At 41.0% G+C, this 21,972-nt stretch overlaps 2 protein-coding genes across 11 annotated transcripts in view; one reads left to right on the top strand and one right to left on the bottom strand.

Moving 5' to 3' along the window:
* KCTD19 (potassium channel tetramerization domain containing 19) overlaps nucleotides 1-13,582 on the bottom strand; it is a 32,193-nt gene extending 18,611 nt beyond the window's left edge. For 7 of the 9 annotated variants that reach the window (XR_007474425.1, XM_004280861.3, XM_033407702.2 and 4 more), the window contains exons 1-2: nucleotides 13,464-13,582; nucleotides 8,088-8,384 (exon numbers count right to left, since the gene is read on the bottom strand). Coding sequence is in view for 7 of the 9 variants with exons in the window: in XM_004280861.3 (XP_004280909.1) it covers nucleotides 8,088-8,384; nucleotides 13,464-13,466 (300 nt within the window). In the remaining 2 variants the exon portion in view is untranslated. Of the gene's footprint in view, nucleotides 1-8,087; nucleotides 8,385-13,412 lie in introns of all 9 variants that reach the window. The other 2 variants (XM_033407703.2, XM_049703744.1) reach the window with 2 other exon arrangements.
* A 41-nt stretch (nucleotides 13,583-13,623) lies between these two features.
* LRRC36 (leucine rich repeat containing 36) overlaps nucleotides 13,624-21,972 on the top strand; it is a 46,390-nt gene continuing 38,041 nt past the window's right edge. For both annotated transcript variants that reach the window (XM_049703746.1, XM_004280860.4), the window contains exons 1-2: nucleotides 13,624-13,712; nucleotides 21,746-21,873. In XM_049703746.1, coding sequence (XP_049559703.1) covers nucleotides 13,643-13,712; nucleotides 21,746-21,873 — 198 coding nt within the window. In that variant the 5' untranslated portion in view covers nucleotides 13,624-13,642. The remainder of the gene's footprint in view (nucleotides 13,713-21,745; nucleotides 21,874-21,972) is intronic.

Below are 21,972 nucleotides of genomic sequence, written 5' to 3'. Positions count from 1 at the left end.
TTTATAGAAATGAAATCTCCATTTCCTGCTACTTCCACTAATGTAAAGTGTAAGCAGTACCATTTTCCCCCCAAAAAGGTGTGCTTGACAAATCTTGAAAAGGAAAAAACAAAAACAAAAACACACAAACAAGTAAATCTACAAAGATCGCAATTCCTGCCACTCAAGACATGCTGGAAGCATTAGGCCCAGGAGCCTCAACTAGGTTTTTTTCTAAACTTTCTCAGCCAATCCTTGCTCTGATTTCTAGAAATACAAGGGCTTCTTCTCATGGGAAGCCATTTGGGTGCTGTAAGAATCCATGGGAAGCATCCCTTAACCCCTTCAACATGCCTTGTTGGTCTCAATAACACCTACTTATTTATTTACTGTCTGCCAGTCTCCCCTAATAGATATAATCTCCAAGGCCAGGAGGACCCTGCCTGTTTTGTTCTCTGCTGTATTTGCAGCACCCACAATAGTGTCTGTGGGATCTCAATATATTTTTGTGGAATGAATGAATGAATGAGTGAAGAGCACTTCAGAGAGCCCATGCTTCCAGCTGTCCTTTGGCTTTGCTGACTGAAGTTGCCACAGAGCATGTGGCTGGTCTTCTGTGGACTTCAATTCCCTTTTTTTCTGCCTGAATATTACTTCTAGTAATTTTACTCTTTATATATTATGGCCCAGAAAGTTATTACAGGGAGGATTTCTTTAGGGAAATACAGACCTGAATTCAAATGGCTACTTGCTAGCACAAGGATAACTGATATTGCTTTCGGCCTAGATAATAGTGAAAAAATATGTCAATCAGATGGAACATAAGACTGATGGCACAGGGGCAAGTGTGTGTGTGTGTGTGTGTGTGTGTGTGTATGTGGTTGCCAAAAGATGGCTGACAAATGCCCTACTGGCAGAGCCTTGGGACTTAACGGAGGTTTTCCAAAGCAGCAGCAGTGCTCAGAGATGCCTTATGCTCTGATGTGGACTGTTGGAAGGAATGTGATGGTAAGAGAGCTTGGGGGAGATTGCAAATCTCCAACTGCTTTGTAAAGACAAGGAGGGCCAGCACCACTTGGAAGCTCAAAGGAAGCAAGGCCGGTAGAACAAAAGGATATTCAGAACAGCTGCTATCAGCCAAACAAGCCAAATAAGACACACGTATCGTCGTCTCAAACCTGCCCCTCCACTGCCAGCTCCAGCCCCCTCACCCTGAAGTAGATTCAGCCTTCACAGGTCATCTTGGGTATATCATTCAATGTTCTCTCAGAAGATATTTATTAAACACCTGTTACAGGCCCAGTACTGAGATGCTGGGAATGTGAACATGAAAAGAATACAAGCTAGTGAGGGAGAAAGACATTATGAATACATGGTCTCAACAGAATTAGCACTGATCTGAGAGCAGAGAGGCAAAACTCTACCTGGAAATGTCAGGCTAGTCTTCCAGTGGGCCTCATTTAGGCTAAATCTTGAAGGGGAAGCATTCTAGAAAGAGGGAACAGCAAGTGAAAAGGTGTGGAGAGAAAGCATTTAGGGTGCTCAGTGACATGCCTGAACACTGAGGGGTGTGTGTGTGTGTGTGTGTGTGCGCGCATATGTGCATGCGTATGTGCCCATGCATGCATGTAGGTATGTATATGTGTTGGGATATGAGTCAGGACAAGCAGATGGGCTGTCCTGTGAGGAGCCCTGATGCCATGTCAAGGCATTTACACTTGAGCTGTCCACTTACCCATATCCACAGATGAGCTACACTGTTGGGATAAATATCTGCTGTTTACATAATCTTCCTTTACAAGATCACAGTGGTAATCTGTCTTCACATCATGAGTAATAGGAAATGTGAGACTCGTCAGTGGTCTGTTTTCTTAAAAGCATCATTTGTGTGATCAACATAAAAACTCTCTGGCTCCCTTGAGCACAAGGAATGCAGGCGTTTTTGGGTTGCTTGCTGGTAGCCGAACACTCACAGGTGGAACGATTTAAGTTTCCAAACTTAGAAGTCCTCAGAAGGCAATGAAAAAGGAAACGCAAGCAGCATATACTGTCAACGTACTAAGTCCTCAGTGGACTTCAAGGGGGCAAGTGAAAGGGAATCAACAGTCTGCCATGAACCTTGAACCCTTGTGAGTTACCCTGAAGAAAAATTTCACACTCTGCAGTAGCAGCTATGACTCCCAACCAAGCTGATAGCATGAGAGGCTTGGAGCAGCTTACATTTACACAAAGGGGACTTCCCAAATTACAGACGGTCCTAGGAAGCACTGTGACATTAATGTACAGACCTGTAATGACTAGTTTATATCTCCCCTGTGAACAAGATATGACATTCCTAAGCATCCAGGCTCATGGATTTACATACCAACTTTGATGACTCCAAATTTATGTCTCTAGACCTGACTGCTTCCATGAATTCCACACATATACATCTGGCTGCCTCCTCCCCATCACCACTTGGATGTTTAACAAACACCATTTTCTTGCCTCTCAAACTTAATACATTCAAATCCAAACTCCTCATTTTTCCCTCTGAGCCTGCACCTCAGAATACATCTTTCACCTGATTGCCCAGGATACAAACAGAGGAGTTATCCATTCTCTCTCACTCTACCTCCAATTCATCAGCAAACCCTATCAGTTCTGTCATCAAGACATATACAGAATTTGAACACTTCTAAATCTACCATTACCACCTTAGGCCAAACCATCACTATCTTTCATTTGAATGCTTCAGGAGCCTCCTAACTTGTCTTCCTGCTCCTCCCTTGCCCCAGTAGAGTCTAGGCCAGGGGTCAACAAAATTTTTTCTGTAAAAGGCCAGATAGTAAATATTTTAGGCTTTGAGAATATAGTCCCTGTTGCAACTATTCAACTCTGTATTGTGGCTTGAGAACAGCTATAGACAATATATAAACAAATAAGCTTGGTGTGTTCCAATAAAAGTTTGTTAATGAACACTGAAATCTGAATTTCATATAATTTTTATGTGCCACAAAATATTTTTCTTTTGATTTTTTTCAACCATCTAAAACTGTAAAAGCAATTCTTAGCTCACAGGTTGTACAAAAAAGGTAGTAGGCTGGATTTGGTCCATGGGATGTAAATAGTTTGCTGACTCCAGGTCTAATGTCAAGCCAGAAGTTAATGATGTTTTTATAGCTCTATTGAAATATATTTCATATTATATCTAATGTGAATAAGTTTTATATTATATATAAATGATAAAATTTACTCACTTATACAATTCAATGATTTTAAGTATGTTTACAGAGTTGTGCAACCATCATCACAATCTATTTTAACATGATAAAAAGAAACCCTGTACCCATTTACAGTCCATTGCCTATTTTTGCTCACCCTATCCTTCTCACCCCATACCTTGGCCTTAGGCAACCACTAATCTACTTTCTGTCCCTATTAACTTTGTGTATTCTGCACATTTTATATAAATGGAATCATACAGTATATAGTCTTTTGTGTCTGACTTCTTTCACTTAGCATAACATTTCAAAGTTCATCTTTGTTGTTACGTGTATCAGTACTTCATTCCTTTTTATTGACAAATAATAATCCATTGTATGGATATATCATTTTGTTTGTCCATTTATCAGCTGATGAACATACAGGTTGTTTCCACTTTTTGGCTATTATGAATAATGCTGCTATGAACATTTGTCTACAAGTGTTTGTGTGGACATCCTGTAGGTTTTAATTTCTCTTGGGTATATATGTGGGAGTGGAACTGCTGGGTCATAATGATATGTTTAACTTTTTGAGGAACTGCCAGACTGTTTTCCAAAGAGGTTGCACAAATTTACATTCCCATCAGCAATGTATGAGAGTTCCAGTTTCTCCATATCTTTGCCAACACCGGTTACTGTCTTTTTGATGAGAGGCATTCTAGTGGATGTGAAGTGGTAATTCATCATGGTTTTGATTTGCATTTCTTTGATGGCTAATGATATTGAGCATTTTTCATGTGCTTATTGCCCATTTGTATATCTTCTTTGGAGAAATGTCTACTCAAATCCTTTGCTCACTTTAATATTTGATTGTCTTTCTGTTGTTTAGTTGTAAGTGTTCTTTATATATTCTGGATACATGTCCCTTATCAGATATGTGATTTGCAAATATTTTGTTCCATTCTGTGTGTGGTCTTTTTACTTTCTTGATGGTGTCCTTTGAAGCACAAAATTTTAAAATTTTGATGAAATTCAAAATTCATCTATTTTTTCCTTTGTTGCTTGTGCTTTTGATGTTGTACCTGAGAAAACACTGCTTAACCCAAGGTCTAATGATCTTTTAAAATGTTAAATTTGATAATTTTTCTTCTTTCTTTAAACATCTCCGAGAGGTACCTATAACATTTAGAATAGATCCTGGGTCTTCAGTGTCACCTGTGAGACTCTGCAAGATCTGGTCCATAGCCTCCTCTGACCTTATCTGTTTCTGGCATCTCCCTACTTTTTTTGTTTTTTTCCCACACTGAATGGCATGTGGAATCTTAGTTCCCCGGGCAGGGGTTGAACCCACACCCCCTGCACTGGAAGCGCGGAGTCTTAACCACTAGACCACCAGGGAAGTCCTGGCATCTCCTTACTTCTCATTGCACCTGACAATGGCTGCTGAGTCTGCCTCTCCCAAGTCACTCATTTAACCTCAGGGCATTTGTGTTTGTTGTTCCTTATGCCTCAAAGCTCTTTCCCAGACGTCTGCATGACTTGTCCCTTTTTCATTCGGTCTTCTGCTCAAATGTTGCTTTGTCAATGAGGCCAGCCCTGACCACTCTTTCTAAAGGAGTAGCTGGCCTCAGTCACTTGCTATCTCCTTACCACATACTACACATCAGTACATTACAAAACAAGCAGATTAGATGTAAATGCTTTATTCTTTCAACTAAATTCCAGTACTATGAGGGCAGTGACTGACAGAATAAATAAAAACTATACATACAAAAAGAAAATCATATAAACACATTCTGAAACCCCAAGAAGTTCTAGAATACAGAAATGCCATCCTCCTTCACTATTACACAGGAAACACTGCTCTATTCTTCATAGCACACACCTCTATCTGACCTTGTATGGCTGTATGGTTTATGCCTATATCTCCAGTGCTTGGCCTGTGATTAGTGCTCAATACACAATAAATGTTACACTTAGAATCAAGACAATAATAGGTATTGAGCGTGCCCTTTGAAGGCCAAAGCTACAGGCCAGGGGGAGGTGGGGTGGGCAGGTGGACAGGGCTGGGGGACGGGAGAGATAAAGGGTAGGGATGTGAGGGGATGAGGAAGGGTAGAGAGCAGAGCAGCAGTGTGAGCTCAGGCACCTGTCCTCCAGAAGCTTCCCATCTCATTCTACTTGTTGGCTCCTATATGGCTTTCCAACAAAGTTTACTATATTATAGATAATCCTGTGTAGGATATGCCTCCTGTTGCGTGCATGGGAACTTTAGTTAGTGGGAGGCAAAGTCCCATTTTTATTGCTAGGGGCTAAATCTGAAGGACTCTACAGTGAGCAGCACTAACAGGTTAGAACAATTTAGATATGTGCTGTCCAATATGGTAGCCATTAGCCATATATGGCTATTGAGTACTTGAAATGTGATAGTCTGAATCTGAGATGTGTTTTAAGTGTAAAATACACATCAGATTTTGAAGACTTAGTACATAAAAAGAATGTAAAATATATTAATTTTAAAATATTCATTACATATTGAAATGACAGTATTTAAATATACTGGGTTAAATAAAATATATTATTAAAATTAATTTCACTTGGTTTTTTTTTTAATGTGGCTACTAGAAAAATTTAAATTACACACGTGGCTCACATATGTGGTTTATATTATATTTTTATTGGATCATCCTATGTTTTCCTTAAAGCCCATAGGAATAATGCCTGGTAACCACAGTGCTTTCAATAAATACTGGCTGAATGCATTAAGGTGGGCTGCCTGAGAAGGGTCTTTAGACGAGAACTGGCAAACTCCATTTTCTCCAAGCAAAATGTTTGTACATTTAGGCAAGAACCTGAGTATGTGGGCAGGCCTTAGGAGTCGGGAAAGCGATGGAAACGAGTGAGGCTGTTGATTTGCTTGAGATTGCTGTTGATTCTCCAGCTATATTTACACCCTGCTTCAATGAATAAATACCACTTCAGCTGGGCCGGCCTAAATGTTTATTTAGAGCACGATTTCCAAAACATAAGCACTTATTTTTTGGTCTGTTTTAGGGAGGCAGATCCATATGATTCCTCAAATACTACTGCTCACACAACTTGGAACTTTGGAATTGGACCAATTCATTGGCTTCTGAGTTGTTACCTCCCATTTAGAAGTTGCTTCCCAAATATATTTTGTTTCAATTTGGGAAGCAAGGACATCAAAGGAATTAAAGGGCTGATAAACTGTATAATAGGCTTGTGCTCTTTAAAATTGTTCTTCAAAAAATTGCCTTGATCTCTTTGATTTTCTGCAAGTGACTCCCTCCTTTTCCCCACAAAATGGTGCTTTGGTATAGAATCATTAGCAATCTTGGGAATTCCCTGGCAGTCCAGTGGTAAGGACTCCGCGTTTCCACTGCCAGGGGCCCAGGTTCGATCCCTGGTCGGTAAACAAGCCGTGTGGTGCAACCGCCCCCCCCCAAAAATCAGCAGCCATCTTGACAATCTGGGCTGTTTAAGTGATTTAGAAGCCAATTGTAAGCAATTCTAGTACTCAGTTCCTGGGATAGTTGAAAAAATTTTTATTTCAGGTAGGTAACTTTAAAAAAAATAAAAAGAAAAGAATATACGACAACTTGCACTGGAGTATGTTAAAGATTTTGATTTCCAAATGTATAATACCTTTTAAGAGAAAACACTGATTTTGTAAACAGTGTCCATAAAAACATGCATTATGAAATGTTCTCATTCCCATATGACCCAGATATGCATGGTCTACCTCAATTCTCTTCTTTGAGGTGTTGGAGAGGCATAGTTCATAGTGCACTGAGCTGCACTGTGGCTTGTCAGTCAGCGCTCGTGAAGACAGAATAAACAACACCTTGTCCAGACAGTAGGATTAACATGGAGCATGGCCAATGGTCCTTCCCAGTCATAATATTTAGTTCTTCCAGGTTAAAAAAATATCATTGTTCAAAAACTAAGAATAAACTAATTAAGATAAACCACAGAAATGATTTCTGTAGTCTGGAGAAAAATTAGGAAAGAAGGTAATGTTCTTCAGTGATACTATGATGGTTTAAAAGTAAAAGTATTTAAAGCTCTTACACCGAGAAAAGAAGTCTTGGAAAACAGAGAAGTGAAGACAAATGAAAGATTCTGCAGTTTGGAGGACGTTTTACTTTGCTGTAAGTAAACACTGTGTACCTAACAGGCACAGTGAGAAGTGATGTCCTTTTTTTAAAAATTAATTAATTAATTATTTTTTGGCTGCATTGGGTCTTCGTTGCTGCGCACGGGCTTTCTCTAGTTGCGGCGAGTAGGCTTCTCATTGTGGTGGCTTCTCTTGTTCTGAAGCACGGGCTCTAGGCACATGGGCTCAGTAGTTGTGGCTCTCGGGCTCTAGAGCGCAGGCTCAGCAGTTGTGGTGCACAGGCTTAGTTGCTCCGCGGCATGTGGGATCTTCCCGGAACAGGGATCGAACCCATGTCCCCTGCATTGGCAGGAGGATTCTTAACCACTGGGCCACCAGGGAAGTCCCGAGAAGTAATGTTCTTGACAAGTCTTTTAGATTTTAAATCTCAGACACAGTGTATGTAGAAAATCCTACAATTTCTAGTGTTTCCACCTTTTAAAATTCAACAACAAAAGAAAGAAGAAGCTTAAGCTAGGATTTCCAAGAGTCAAGAACACCCTTTCAGGCCTGGAAAGTCCTATCCTGGGTCTGTGGTGGCTGCTGGCATAGATAAGGCACAGTCAGGATGAAATCCTTTATTCAGAACATGCATTTCTAGTGTACCGTTTATTACCTTATCTAACTCATCACACTTCCTCATTAAGAGGATCATCTCAGCAACGAATATATAAAAGGACACAATATTTTAGTGATGTAAGGCCTATGTTACTGATCACCACTCCTGGAAGACAAGAGTATCTTACCTGCAGCAAAGGCATCAGCTGCAAAGCCAGTGCTTGCTCATAGAGCAAGTTCAGTTCTGCACAACTGGAGAAGGAGAGTTTGGAGGTGTAGAGGTAATAATGCACATGCCTGAATGTGGAACCATCTCTGTCAATGAACAGCCTCTGGCTTTCCGAAGAGGTCAACGCTGAAGCCTCCTTCCATAACAGGGAGTCTGGGAACTGAGCGAGTTTGCTTCTGGGAACTGAGAAATGCCAGCCCCCGACATTGAAATGAAACAAATCCTCTGCTGACTCATGAGGCATACCAGGCTCCTCCTAAAGGGAAAATGAAAAGAGATCTATGCAATAAAAGGAAATAAAAAGCATCCATATTGGAAAGGAAGAAGTAAAATTATTTCTATTTGTAGATGATGTGATCTTGCATAAAGAAAATCCTGAGGAATTCACTATTAAATTATTAGAAATGAGTTCAAGAAGGTTGAAGGGTACAGATCAATATAAAAAATCAACTGTATTTTTATACACTAGCAATGAACAACACAAAAATGAAATTAAGAAAACAATTCCATTCACAATAGTATCAAAAAGAACAAAGTAATTAAGAATTCAGAAGACAATACTGTTATGGTAGCAATACTCTTCAAATTGATCTATTGTACAATTGAACACAATCCCTATGAAAATTCCAACTGCTTTTTTTTCTTTTGCAAAAATTGACAAGCTGATGTTAAAATTCATATGGAAATACAAGGGACCCAGAATAATCAAAACAATCTTGAAAAAGGAGAATGAAATTTGAGGATTCACACTTCACACTTTCAAAACATACTACAAAAACAAACAAAAAAAACAAAGCAAAAACATACTACAGTAATCAAGATGGTGTGCTACTGCACAAGGACAGACATTTGAATAACTGAAATGGAATTAAGAGTCCAGAAATAAACCATTGCATTTATGGTTAATTAATTTTGACAAGAGAGCCAAGAAAAGACAATGGGTAAAGAAGAGCCTTTTCAAAAAATGGTGCTGGGACAACTGGACATCCACATGCAAAAAAAAAAAAAAAAAAAAGTTGGATTCCTACCCCACACCATACAAAAAATTAACACCAAATGGATCATAAACCTAAAAATAAGAGGTAAAGATACAAAACCCTTAAAAGAAAACAAAATCTTCATGACCTTGGATTATGCAATGCCTTCTTAGATAAGATACAAAAAGCAAAAGTGAAATAAATAAATAAACAAACCAATAAATAAATAAAACTTCATCAAAAGTAAAAACATTTGTGCTTCAAAAGACATCATCAGAAAGTAAAAAGACAACACATATAATGGAACAAATCATCTATCTGATAAAGAATCTGTACTTAGACTATGTAAAAAGAACATTTACTACTCAATAATAGAAAGACAAATAACCAAATTTAAAAGTGGGTTAAGAATCTAAATAGACATTTCTTCAAAGAAGATTCACAAATGGCCAATAGCACATGAAAACATACTTAGCCTCATTAGTCATTAGGGAAATGCAAAGCAAAACTCACAATGAGATACCATTTAACACCCACTAGGATGACCTGAATCAAAATAATAGATAATGGGCTTTCCTGGTGGCACAGTGGTTGAGAGTCCGCCTGCCAATGCAGGGGACACGGGTTCATGCCCCGGTCCGGGAAGATCCCACATGCCGCGGAGCGGCTAGGACTGTGAGCCATGCCGCTGAGCCCGTGCGTCCAGAGCCTGTGCTCCACAACGGGAGAGGCCACAACAGTGAGAGGCCCGCGTAGCGCAAAAAAAAAAAAAAAAAAAAAGATAATAACAAGTGTTGACAAAGACTGGAGAAATTAGAAATCTCATACACTGCTGATGGGAGTGTAAAATGGTGCAGCTGCTCTGCAAAACAGTTCAGTGGTTCCTCAAAACATTAAACACAGAGTTCTTACATGGTTCGCAAATCCACTTCCAGAGATAAGTGCAAGAGGAATGAAACCTATGACCAAACAAAATTTGCAGGCAAATTTGCAAGCAAAATCTGCAGGCATTCATAGAAGAATTATTTATAATAGCCCAAAAGTAGAAACAACCAAAATGTCCATCAGCTGATGAACTAGTAAACAAACTGTAATGTATTCATACAATGCAATGCTATTTGTCAATAAAAAGGAATGAAGTACTGATACATGTTAGAACATAGACGAAACCTTGAAACATTATGCAAAGTGAAAGAAGCCAGATGCTAAAGACCACATATTATTCCATCTATATGTAATGTGCAGAATAGGCAAATTTAGAGAGAGAGAGAATAGATTAGTGGTTGCCTAGGGCTGGGGAGGTTGGAGGGGAAATGGAAAATGACTAGTAATACGTATGGAATTTCTCTTTGGGATGATGGAAATGTTCTAAAATTGATTGTGGTGATGGCTGCACAGCTCTGTGACCATACTAAAAACCACTGAATAGTACACTTTAAAATAGTAAATTGAAAGGTATGTGAATTATATCTTAATAAAGCTCTTTTTGAAAGAGTTATGATGAGGTGCTCCCCTCCCCACTGACTATGTCAGGGCTCTTTTGGAATCATACCTGCAGAGACATTACATTATTAAGGCCATGGCAGGATGGCTGAATGCTGTGGGTTCCTTTTTATATATACAAAAGCAGCAAAGATCATTAACCTTCCTCAGTTCATTGTTAAAAGTTGAAGGTTATCTATTCATAAACAAATTGTCCATTTTGCTTCAAGATGACCTAACTTATCAACACTATAAAAAAGCAGAAAGCCATCAAACATACAAACAATCTGTATCAGACCTTAAAAAAAAAAACACTCAAGTAAAGCAGAAACTAACACACCACTGTAAAGCAATTATACTCCAATAAAGATGTAAAAAAAAAACCAAACCATATTCTGGTCACTAGAGATGATCATGTGGCCTATTGTTATAATAAATTATATTAATAGAAAAAAAACACTCAAGGAGCACTACTCTTATAAAAAATTTAGTTGTAAATAGTATGTAACATTTTACCTAAAAAAGAACCATAAAACAATACTGAATTTGTGAAAATAAAGGGAAGCCTCACTAAAATGGAGTCAGGAGGCCAGAAGAGGGAGCTCTCACACACATGCCACTCAAGGTCAATAAAAGATCCAACGGAAGAGACATAACTCAAAGCTCCAGCAGGAGGTGATACTACCTTACTATTGGCCAGCAGGAGGAAGAAAGATTTTCTCCTTGCCTGGCACAACTCAGCCAATGAAAAGTCACTATACTTCAAACTCCCAGTTTCCTCCAATGGATTTTTTTGTTTATAACAGCCCCTCCCAACTTCCCCTTCTCCCTATAAAAGAGTTTCCTCTTTTGCTTTACCCGACTTGCATGTGGTTCACCCTGGTTGCATGTCCTGAGTTGCAGTTCTTTACTGCTCCCAAATAAACCTGTTTTGCTGGTAAAAAATAACTGATGGTTTTAGGTTAAAAATTCTAGGTAAACATTACGCATGCTGAAGTGATTGGGCTGCAATGTACCAATATTTGTAACTTATTTTAAAATTTATCAAAAGCTAAGATGAATTGATAGAAGGATGGATAGAGGATATGTAATTAAACAATTACAGCAAAATGTTCATTGTAGAATCTAGGTGGTGGGTATATAGTTTCACCGTAAAATTCTTTCAAAATTTCTGAATGTTTCAAAATTTGTATTAAAATGTTGGTGGGGGGAAAAAACGTTAAAATAAGAGGTGGTTTCTCAAGGCAGGAAAAGCCCACTTCTCCAACAGAAATCTGCATCTCCTATTTTGACAGCTGAGTTAGGAAAATAAATGCATGCAATAAAGAAGGGGGTGGGGTTCTCTTCTAACAAGCCTTGTTGATATATTCAGATATAAAGAAAAACAATTATACATGGCCCGTTTGAGGCTAGAAGAATTAAAAGGGACATGAAGAGAAAGATTACAAACTGTAATGGTGTCACGACTCACAGAAGCAGAGCTGGAAAAGCCAATCTAGTGAGCTAATCAAAGCTTTTAAGTCCTGGCCTTTCTAAACATAGGTAAGGCTGAACATGACAAGCTGAGGGTAACTAAGGACCCCACCTAGACCAGAAAGCATAAATATGCAAGGACTCTTGATTTTGCTTTCTATTCTCCTTAAAGGTGACAGGCTGGTTGAGAGCTCAGTGAAAGTGTCCCAAGTGTGCATATTTTGGGTGCCAAATAAAACCTGCTCCTTGAAGGTGAGCCACAGTTCTGGTCTCAGTTCCTCTTTAAAGATAGGGTATGGCAAGAGGTCTTGCCACAGAGTTTGCCTCCTTCTTACAGGTACATGGCCCATCCACAGGTGGGCTCTCAAGAGAAGCCTGCTGGAGGGAGGGTTGGGGTTAAGGATGTGGTTATGCTTTCCAGAGTTTTCTTCCCAAAGACTGCTCAGGAGCTGGTTAGTGCAGAACTACCCCGGCCTGGGAAGAGCCCTCAGTCACAGGCTGGGGGCCTGTAGTACTTGAAGGACAAAAGGCTTCTTGCCAGATTGACTGCAGGAAATGGGGTAGCCCCAGCATAGTCATCCGACCCCATCCCAAAGGGTATCTCTCTTTTCCACGCTGAGCCCTCTCTCCCAGAGGAGCTCCTTTCAAATCAGTTTCTAGAACTAGAACTGCCTCATGCTCTAAAGACAGGACCTCGGGCTTCCCTGGTGGTGCAGTGGTTAAGAATCCGCCTGCCGATGCAGGGGACACGGGTTCGAGCCCTGGTCTGGGAAGATCCCACATGCCGCGGAGCAACTAGGCCCGTGAGCCACAACTACTGAGCCTGCGCGTCTGGAGCCTGTGCTCTGCAACGAGAGGCCGCGATAGTGACAGGCCCGCGCACTGCGATGAAGAGTGGCCCTCGCTTGCCGCAACTAGAGAAAGCCCTCGCACAGCAACGAACACCCAACACAGCCAAAAATAAATAAAATTAAAAAAAAAAAAAAAAGACAGGACCTCAACTCCTCAGAGACAACGTTTTATATCTGGAGCTTCCCATCATGCCTCAGAGAGCTGCCCTCCAACCCAATCCTTCAGATCCCCCCACACCCACCACGGTCACTCTCCCGCCCACCGCCTTGCCTCAGAGACAACATTCCCAAGAACTAGAGATATGGAGACCACCGCGTCAGAAGCACACTCCCACCCTTCAGACCTGGCGTCCCCCACACCCTCAGAGCTATATAACACTTCAACTATCTTCTGACTCCTCAGAACTAGCCCCCAAACCCTTCAAAGCTGGGGCTATATCCACCCCGTGTCCCAGAGTCAGGTTCCTAACCCCACAGCCCTAATCCTCCGCCACATCTCACCCATTCGCAGTTTTAGCGGTTTGGGGTCTCCCGCCAGGGCGGGCTCCATACCATGGTCTAGGGTCCTGAGGCGGGTGGGCAGGAGCGTGACCCGGGCAATAACGGCCCCCGGAAGCGCCGCGGCGCGCGGGGCAGGGCGGGGCCTGGAAGCGTGGGGCGGGGCTTGGAGCGCGCCGGGCGGCCTCGCGGGCGGTGACAGGTGAGCGGCGGAGTGGGGCAGGTGGGCTGGAATGGCGGAGCAGTGGGAGCTGGACGAGGAGGGCATCCGCCGCCTGGGGGCGCTGACCCTGGAGCAATCCGGTAGGGCCAGGCCGGGAGGGCCTGGATCGGGAGCTTGGGGTTAGAGGCTGAGGGGAGAAAACAGGGGGAGGCAGAGGAATATGAGGTAGATGGCGGGGAACGGCGGTGGAGGAGCGATCTCTGAGGCGGAGGAGGGGTTACTGAAGCGGAAGGGTTACAGTGAAGTAGAGGTGAAGGAACTGAAGTAACTGGGGAGTCTGGGGCGGAGGGCGAGAAATTGAGGGAGAGAAGCCGAGTCTAAAATGGAGAAGGAGAAACAAGGTTACGCGGACCCTGAGGCCAGGAACACAGAACTGGACAGTCTGAACTAGTGGAAGGAAAATGAGCCCCAAGAGGGGCATTGGCGGGAGAAGGGAAGCGCGGTGAGAAGGGCTTTTGAGGTCGGGGTGCTATTGAGGAGCCACAAAGGGCGTTAATTTTGGCAGTTTTGGAAACTAACGACCCAGGAGGGCTTTTCCTGGTTGGGGTGAAATGGGAAAGGATGTTCCTTCATCAGCCCCTCTCTTCGTCCAGTCTTCACCTCGAGAACTTGGCGATTCATTTGATCCATCTGGATGCGTAGCCTCCTTATGAGACTCAGAAAGGGGTCTGATGTAAAAGGAATAGCAGCTGATCTCTCGAGGCGTTTAGATCAGTACCTTGACTTCGTCCTAGAGGTAAAACGGGCGGAATGACTGCTGACCCCACCTCTGACCTGGGGTCTGACTCACACAGCTTGCTTTCTAAGTTTTTAAGGAGTAGAAATGTTGGGAAAATTATCAGCGTTCCTGATTCAACTTTTACCCTTCCTAAATTCACTGCATCGTAATGGCAGGCCCTGTGTTAAATGCTTTCCCTGCATTATTTAATCCCCATAACAAGCCTGTGAAGCAGATGCTGTTACTGTTCCTATTTTACAGTTGAGGAAAATTGGGTTTAGACTCTTGCCCGAAGCCGCACAGCCGTAAGTAATGCAGCCAGAGTTTATTAACCCAGGACTCTGATTCCAGAGCCTGCGCTCTAACCGTAACAAAGTTACCTTTCTTCCTCTAGTACTTTTTATTTGTGAGATATGCAATAACTTGGTTTTATTTTATTTAACTTATTTGTTATTTAAAATTTATCAAAATTAATACATGCTGGTAACAGTCAAACACTACATGAGTGAGCAAAGAGGGTATTAATCGGTCCTTCTTCTGGAAATCCCCCACCCCACCCCAAAGATAATGGTTTGGTGTGCATATAGATAGATTGATGTAGATATTTCAGGTTTTTCTTTTCCAAACTATTAATACTTTGAGCTCCCCTAATTTACAAGTTATCTAAGAAAAGCATCATTGGCTTGACATACTGGTGTACCTTTCTTTTCTTTTTTCCTTCTTTTTAAAAAATTTATTCAATTTGATTTGGGGGGGCACATACCCCTTCCATTTTCCAGCTAGAATAATATGTGGCAGGATTTTTTTTTTTTTGCTTGTTAGCTTGTTTTTATTACATGTGAATAACAAAATTGTGCTCATTCTGACAATTCAAATGATAACAAAAGTATCTAAAGTAAAAGAATATTCTTCCCTCTCCTTTTCTGTTGCTTATACAAACATATATACATAGGTATCCTTTTATATTTTTTTAAGGAATAGAGCATATATACTATTTGGCAAGTTGCTTTTTTTACTTACCAATAAAACATGGATACTTTTCTTTCCTCCCTTCCTTCCTTCTTTCTTTCTTTCTATCCTTCCGCCACGTGGCTTGCACATCTTCATTCCCCAACGAGGGATTGAACCCAGGCCCTGGGCAGTGAGTGAGCAGAGTCCTAACCCCTGGATGGCCAGGGAATTCCCAAAACATGGATACTTTTCAGTTAAATGAATGTGCTGGTATATGCATTCTAAAATTCTTCTATATAAAATCACAGTGGTCACCTTGGGGGAGAGAGGCTTTTACTTTTATTCTGTACTTTTCTGTACTGTTAGAATTTTCTGGCTGTGTAATAAGCATTACTTTCTTTTTAATATCCAAAGGGATAATCTTGGTGGTACAATTATAGACCTTTTCTGTATGTTTGTTTTCTTTGTTATATTTCTCTGTACTAAAAATTTCTAATAAATATTTATCCTTTGTCATGCAGAAATTTTTCATCTTAAGGTAGTCAAGTTTATTTTTCCTTATGATGTGTGATTTTTGTGTCTTATTTATGAAGTTTTCCCCTACACTGATGTAATAGGGTCCTGCATTTTTTTTCTAAAAATTCTGCAGCTTTGCTTTTCACATTATGTCTAATCTATCCAGGGGCTTCCCTGGTGGCTCAGTGGTTAAGAATCCGCCTGCTCATGCAGGGGACACGGGCCCAAGCCCTGGTAGGGGAAGATCCCACATGCCGCGGAGCAGCTAAGCCTGTGCGCCACAACTACTGAAGCCCACACACCTAGAGCCCGTGCTCCACAAGAGAAGCCACCACAATGAGAAGCCCGCGCACCGCAATGAAGGGTAGCCCCCGCTCCCCGCAACTAGAGAAAGCCTGAGCACAGCAATGAAGACCCAACGAAGCCAAAAAATAAATAAATAAATTAATTAATTAACTATGATCTGTTTCGTTTGATATCTGGAAACAATGGATTCCAAATTTAAAAAAAATCTAATCTATTTGGAGTTTATTTTTATATATGATATGTGATATAATATAATTGTACTTTTCTATGCTAATAGCCAGTTTTCCCAGAACCTATTTTGTAGTGTTATCTCTGCTATATTCCAAGTCACTTTATAAATATGGGTCTGTTTCTGGGTTTTCTGTTCTGTTCCATTGTTCAGTTTATCTACTTCTGCACCAATATCAGACTTTTGTAATTACCATGGCTTAACAGTAAATCTTTTAAATTAATTAACTTATTTTTGGCTGCTTTGAGTCTTCGATGCTGCACGTGGGCTTTCTCTAGTTATGGCAAGCGGGGGCTACTCTTCATTGAGGTGACTTCTCTTGTTGCAGAGCAGGGGCTCCAGAGCACAGGCTCAGTAGCTCCGCGGCATGTAGGATCTTCCCCCACCAGAGCTCGATCCCGTGGACCCTGCATTGCCAGGCAGATTCTTAACCACTGCACCACCAGGGAAGTCCCTGGAACTCTTTTTTAAAAATCACATATAAAACCTAAAAATACTTAACAGTAATTTCTTAATATTATCAAATATCCAATTAGTTTTCTAATTTCCCCACTGTCCTATACAGTTTTTCTTTTTTTTTAATTTTTGGAATCAGGATCTATGTAAGGTCTATTGCAATTGGTTGATATTTACCTTAAATCTTATTTGATCTACAGGTTCTTCCCATTATTTTTCTTGTATTTTCTATTGTTTTTGAAGAAACTAGTCATGTCCTGAATAATTTCTTACAATCTGGATTTTGCTCACTACATTCCTAGGATGTTTAACATTTACCTCTGTTCCTTGTATTTCCTATGAATTGGTAGTTAGATAAGGCTTGATCACATTCAGGTTTGATTTTTATTTTATTTTTGGCTGCGTTGGGTCTTCATTGCTGTGCACAGGCTTTCTCTAGTTGTGGTGAGGGGAGGCTACTCTTCATTGAGGTGTGCGGGCTTCTCACTGCAGTGGCTTCCCTTGTTGCAGAGCATGGGCTCTGGACACGTGGGCTTCAGTAGTTGCAGCACGCGGGCTCAGTTAGTTGTGGCTCGTGGGCTCTAGAGCACAGGCTCAATAGTTGTGGTGAAAGGGCTTAGTTGCTCCTCAGCATGTGGGATCTTCCAGGACCAGGGATCGAACCCGTGTCTCCTGCACTGGCGGGCGGATTCTTAACCACTGCGCAACCCGGGAAGTCCCTGTTTTTTTGGGTTTTTTTGCAAGACCACTTCGTAAGTGATGGTGTATACTTCCATCAGGAAGTATATAACATCTGGTGTTCTTTTTGTGATATTATCAGTCATTGAATATGATTGCCTAGGATCCATTAATTCATTCGGGATTGCAAAATGATAATTTTAAAATTCTTTAGTATTTGTTAGTTGTAATACTTACATAAAAAGATATTTCCTCATGCCAACTATTTGGTTATCCTGAGGCACAGTTTGTACAGAAAGAAAGGATAAAAGAGTTCCCATATACTCTTCCCCCCATCACACCTCCCCCATATCCCCTCTCAGTTTTCCTATTATTAATATCATGCATTCACATGGTACATTTGTTATGGTTGTTGAACCAATAATAATACGTTATTATTAACTAAAGTCGATAGTTTACATTAGGGTTCACTCTTTGTGTTGTACAGTTCTGGGGGTTTTGACAAATGTATAGTCATGTGTCCACCATTACAGTATCAACAGAACAGTTTCACTGCCCTAAAAATCCCCAGTGCTCCACCTATTCTTCCATTCCTCACCACTGAACCCCTGGAAACCACTGACCTTTTTCCTGTTGCCTTTTTCAGAATGTCATATAGTTGTAATCATACAGTATGTAACCTCTGGCAACCACTGATTCTTTAAAAATATTTTTTTTAATCTTTTTTTTTTTTTTTGGTATGCGGGCCTCTCACTGTTGTGGCCTCTCCCGCTGCGGAGCACAGGCTCCAGATGCGCAGGCTCAGCGGCCACGGCTCACGGGCCCAGCTGCTCCGCGGCATGTGGGATCTTCCCGGACCAGGGCACAAACCCGTGTCTCCTGCATCGGCAGGCAGACTCTCAATCACTGCGCCACAAGGGAAGCCCCTTTTTTAATCTTTTAATTGAGATATAATTGACATATAACATTAACTTAGTTTCAGGCATACAGTATAATGGTTTGATGTTTGTATACATTGCAAAATGATCACTGCAGGGGCTTCCCTGGTGGTGCAGTGGTTGAGGGTCCGCCTGCCGATGCAGGGGACACGGGTTCGTGCCCCGGTCCGGGAGGATCCCACATGCCACGGAGCGGTTGGGCCCATGAGCCATGGCCGCTGAGCCTGCGCATCCGGAGCCTGTGCTCTGCAACGGGAGAGGCCACAACAGTGAGAGGCCCGCGTACCGCAAAAAAAAAAAAAAAAATCCATTGGTAATCTTGCATTTATTTTTATTTTTTTTAATTTTTGGCTGCGTCGGGTCTTAGTTGCAGCACACAGGATCTTTCCTTGTGGCACACAGGCTTCTCTCTAGTTGCAATGCACAGACTGCAGAGCGTTTGACCCCTTAGTTTGCGGCACACGGGCTCTCTAGTTGAGGCACACGTGCTCAGTAGTTGTGGCGAGGGCTTAGTTGCCCCGTGGCACGTGGGATCCTAGTTCCCCGACCAGGTATCAAACCTGCGTCCCCTGAATTAGAAGGCGGACTCAATCACTGGACCACCAGGGAATTCCCCAGGTAATTTTGCATTTAAACAGATCTTTTACCCGTGTATGATTTTGTAATAACATCAGGCATCCGTCATTTGAAAAATATTAACTCACTGAGTTATGTCTGTCTTCCAAATACTGGCAAAGTTCATTTTGTAACATTAAAAAATCATGTTTGTTAGTATCATCACAAATCTCATCAGAGATATCTTTAGGTTTTGGAATCTATCAAGTTTATGATGGCAAATACAAGTTTATCAAAATTCTAATTTCAGCTTGGAAGCTCATATGTTATAATTGACAACAGTTGCTGTCACTTGTTTTCCTGAAGTGACAGCCTCACTTTATTTTCAAGAAAATGTCTGCCAACTATTCAAGTCTGAATAACCATAGTATGTCAGATTTTTCAGGTAAAAATGGTGTTCTAAAAAAAAAAGGGGGGGTGTTAGTTAAGCTGGCATCTCAAAATCCACACAAGTGTTTTCCCTCAAGGCACCCACCATACTTCAGTATTAAGCAGAAGTACTTCATGCGTACTTCCTGTTTGGTCACACAATATAAAAAAGACATACTCAAGCGTCAAGATTTACGAAAATTAACCATTTTTATTGCTTTTTCAAGGGCATTCTTAAGAGAAAGTGGCTTTTTTTTTTAACTGCAAGCATACAATGGTGACGAATACAATGACTAAGAATGAAGTTTGATGCCACTGCCTTGACTCATCCTAAGGCCTCAGTAGTTTTTGCTTTTACACCATACGTGCAAATGTCAACACAGCAAAAAGAGCTATTAATGTTCTAATATTATTATGAAAATAATTTTTAAAAATAGTTTTGATTTTGTGGACCCCTGTACATGTCTCAGGGACCTCCAGGGGTCTAGGGAGCATGTTTTGAGAACTGTTATATTTTGTTATGACATCTTTTAGCTTTTGAAATTTGTTTTGAAATACTAAGTTAAAATTTTCATTTGTTTTGTGGATGTATCTTTTTGGAGTGCTTTCATTCTTTAAGGATGCTATTCTGCTCTTTTTTCTTTTTTGTTTTAATAACCTCATATAAAATATGACTGTAAACCTTTTCTGTGTCTCTTTGTTAAAGTGCATTACGTTTTCTATACTTTTAGATGGGAAGAGTGGGCCAGAATAGCTTTCCTAGTTTCAAGGTTTTGGAGCTCCCTCTTCTGTTGTGTTCACAAAGTACTAAAAATAGGGCTTTAAGTTTGCGGAGAACTGCCATCTCTGCCTCCCTCCCTGACTTGTATCTGGACCTTCTCTTTCTTTTGAACCTATTGTCTCTATCCCCTTCAATGTGGATTCTACTCCCACTGATTTCTCTCAGGGATGAGGCTTGCCTTGAAAGGGATCTTCAGTTTCATACTTTTATAGTTTATAGGTCCTAGACTGCTCCAGACTGCTCCAGCACCTTAAGAGCTTATTTCAATGCAATCCCCTGGCAGTCACCTGCAAATGGGATTCTGCAGAAACTCCTTCCAGTTTTGGTTGCTGTTCTCATTTTGGCCCACCACACTTGCCAGTGAGCTCCTATTGGCAGTTTTGAGATTCTCCTCTTTTCAGTGCTGTTAGAAGTCTAGTTGACATATATGTATGCATGTACATATGTATGTGTGTATATACATATATATATATACACATATACCCACATACCTACACACACACACACACACATATATATTCTTTAAAACACAATCACACACCCAGACACAGAGTCATACTTTTCCCTCACTTAATGTCTTGGAGATCTTTCCATATGAGCATCTACAAATCTACCTCATTCTTTTTAATGACTGCATAACAATAATTAACATGTATATAGCACCATGTGTCAGGCACTATTCTAAGTTTTGTATACATACACATATATATGTATGTATCTTTATATACACACATATATATATATATTCATTTAATCCCTACAACATCTTGTGAGGTAAGTACTATTATCTCCATTTTACAGATAAGGAAACTGATGCACAGAGAAGTTAAGTGACTTGTACAAGGTCACAAATCTAGTACATTGTCCATTGTATCAATGAACTGCTGCTTAGGCCATCTAGTTCTACTCTTCTCCTGATGGGCTCTTTGACAGTTTTCTTTTTCTCCTTTTCCTCCCTCCCTCCCTCCCTTCCTTCCTCCTAAAACTTTCCTGTGATTGACATCCTTCTGGTCTACATTATATATCCTGGCAAAATGTTGTGAGTATTATCTATAGGGCTAAATCCTCACAGTGGGATTGCTGAATTTGTTTGTTTTGAGAACTTTTGGAGACTTTTACTACATCCTTCAGGGTAATTAGAGAACTCAAGGGTTCTGTAAAACCAAGGCTTGGTGTCACTGCGTAAGACCATATTGATGCTTTTTTTGCGCGGGCCTCTCACTGTTGTGGCCTCTCCCGTTGCGGAGCACAGGCTCCGGATGCACAGGCTCCGGATGCACAGGCTCAGCGGCCATGGCTCACGGGCCCAGCCGCTCCATGGCATGTGGGATCTTCCCGGACCCATGTCCCCTGCATCGTCAGGCGGACTCTCAACCACTGCGCCACCAGGGAAGCCCCATATTGATGCTTTTAAAAGGATGATCTGATCTTCTTATGAGCCTTGAATGTAGGATCTTTCACAGATGAGATACGGGAGGAAGGAAGGCCTGTTTTCAGTGACTCTGCTCTTTATCCAAGCCGAGATCATAATATATCTACTGATGATCTCTTTTCAGAACTGGTGGAGTCTCTTTCATTGCAGGGATCTTACGCTGGAAAAATCCATTCCATTGGTGATGCCTTCAGAAATTTTAAAAGTCTCCGATCCTTAGATTTATCAAGAAATTTGATCACTAGCCTGAAGGTAAGTTCTACATTCTATGACCAGTCAGTTTATTTTTTTGATGGGAAGAAATAAAAGGTAGATAATATCAGCCTGGGGAATATAGCATCTTCCTTTTAA

The sequence above is a fragment of the Orcinus orca genome, chromosome 20 (genome assembly GCF_937001465.1).
Source record: "Orcinus orca chromosome 20, mOrcOrc1.1, whole genome shotgun sequence".
Taxonomy (NCBI): domain Eukaryota; kingdom Metazoa; phylum Chordata; class Mammalia; order Artiodactyla; family Delphinidae; genus Orcinus; species Orcinus orca.
The sequence above is the reverse complement of the archived record's forward strand: the minus strand, read 5'-3'. Positions and strand labels throughout refer to the sequence as shown.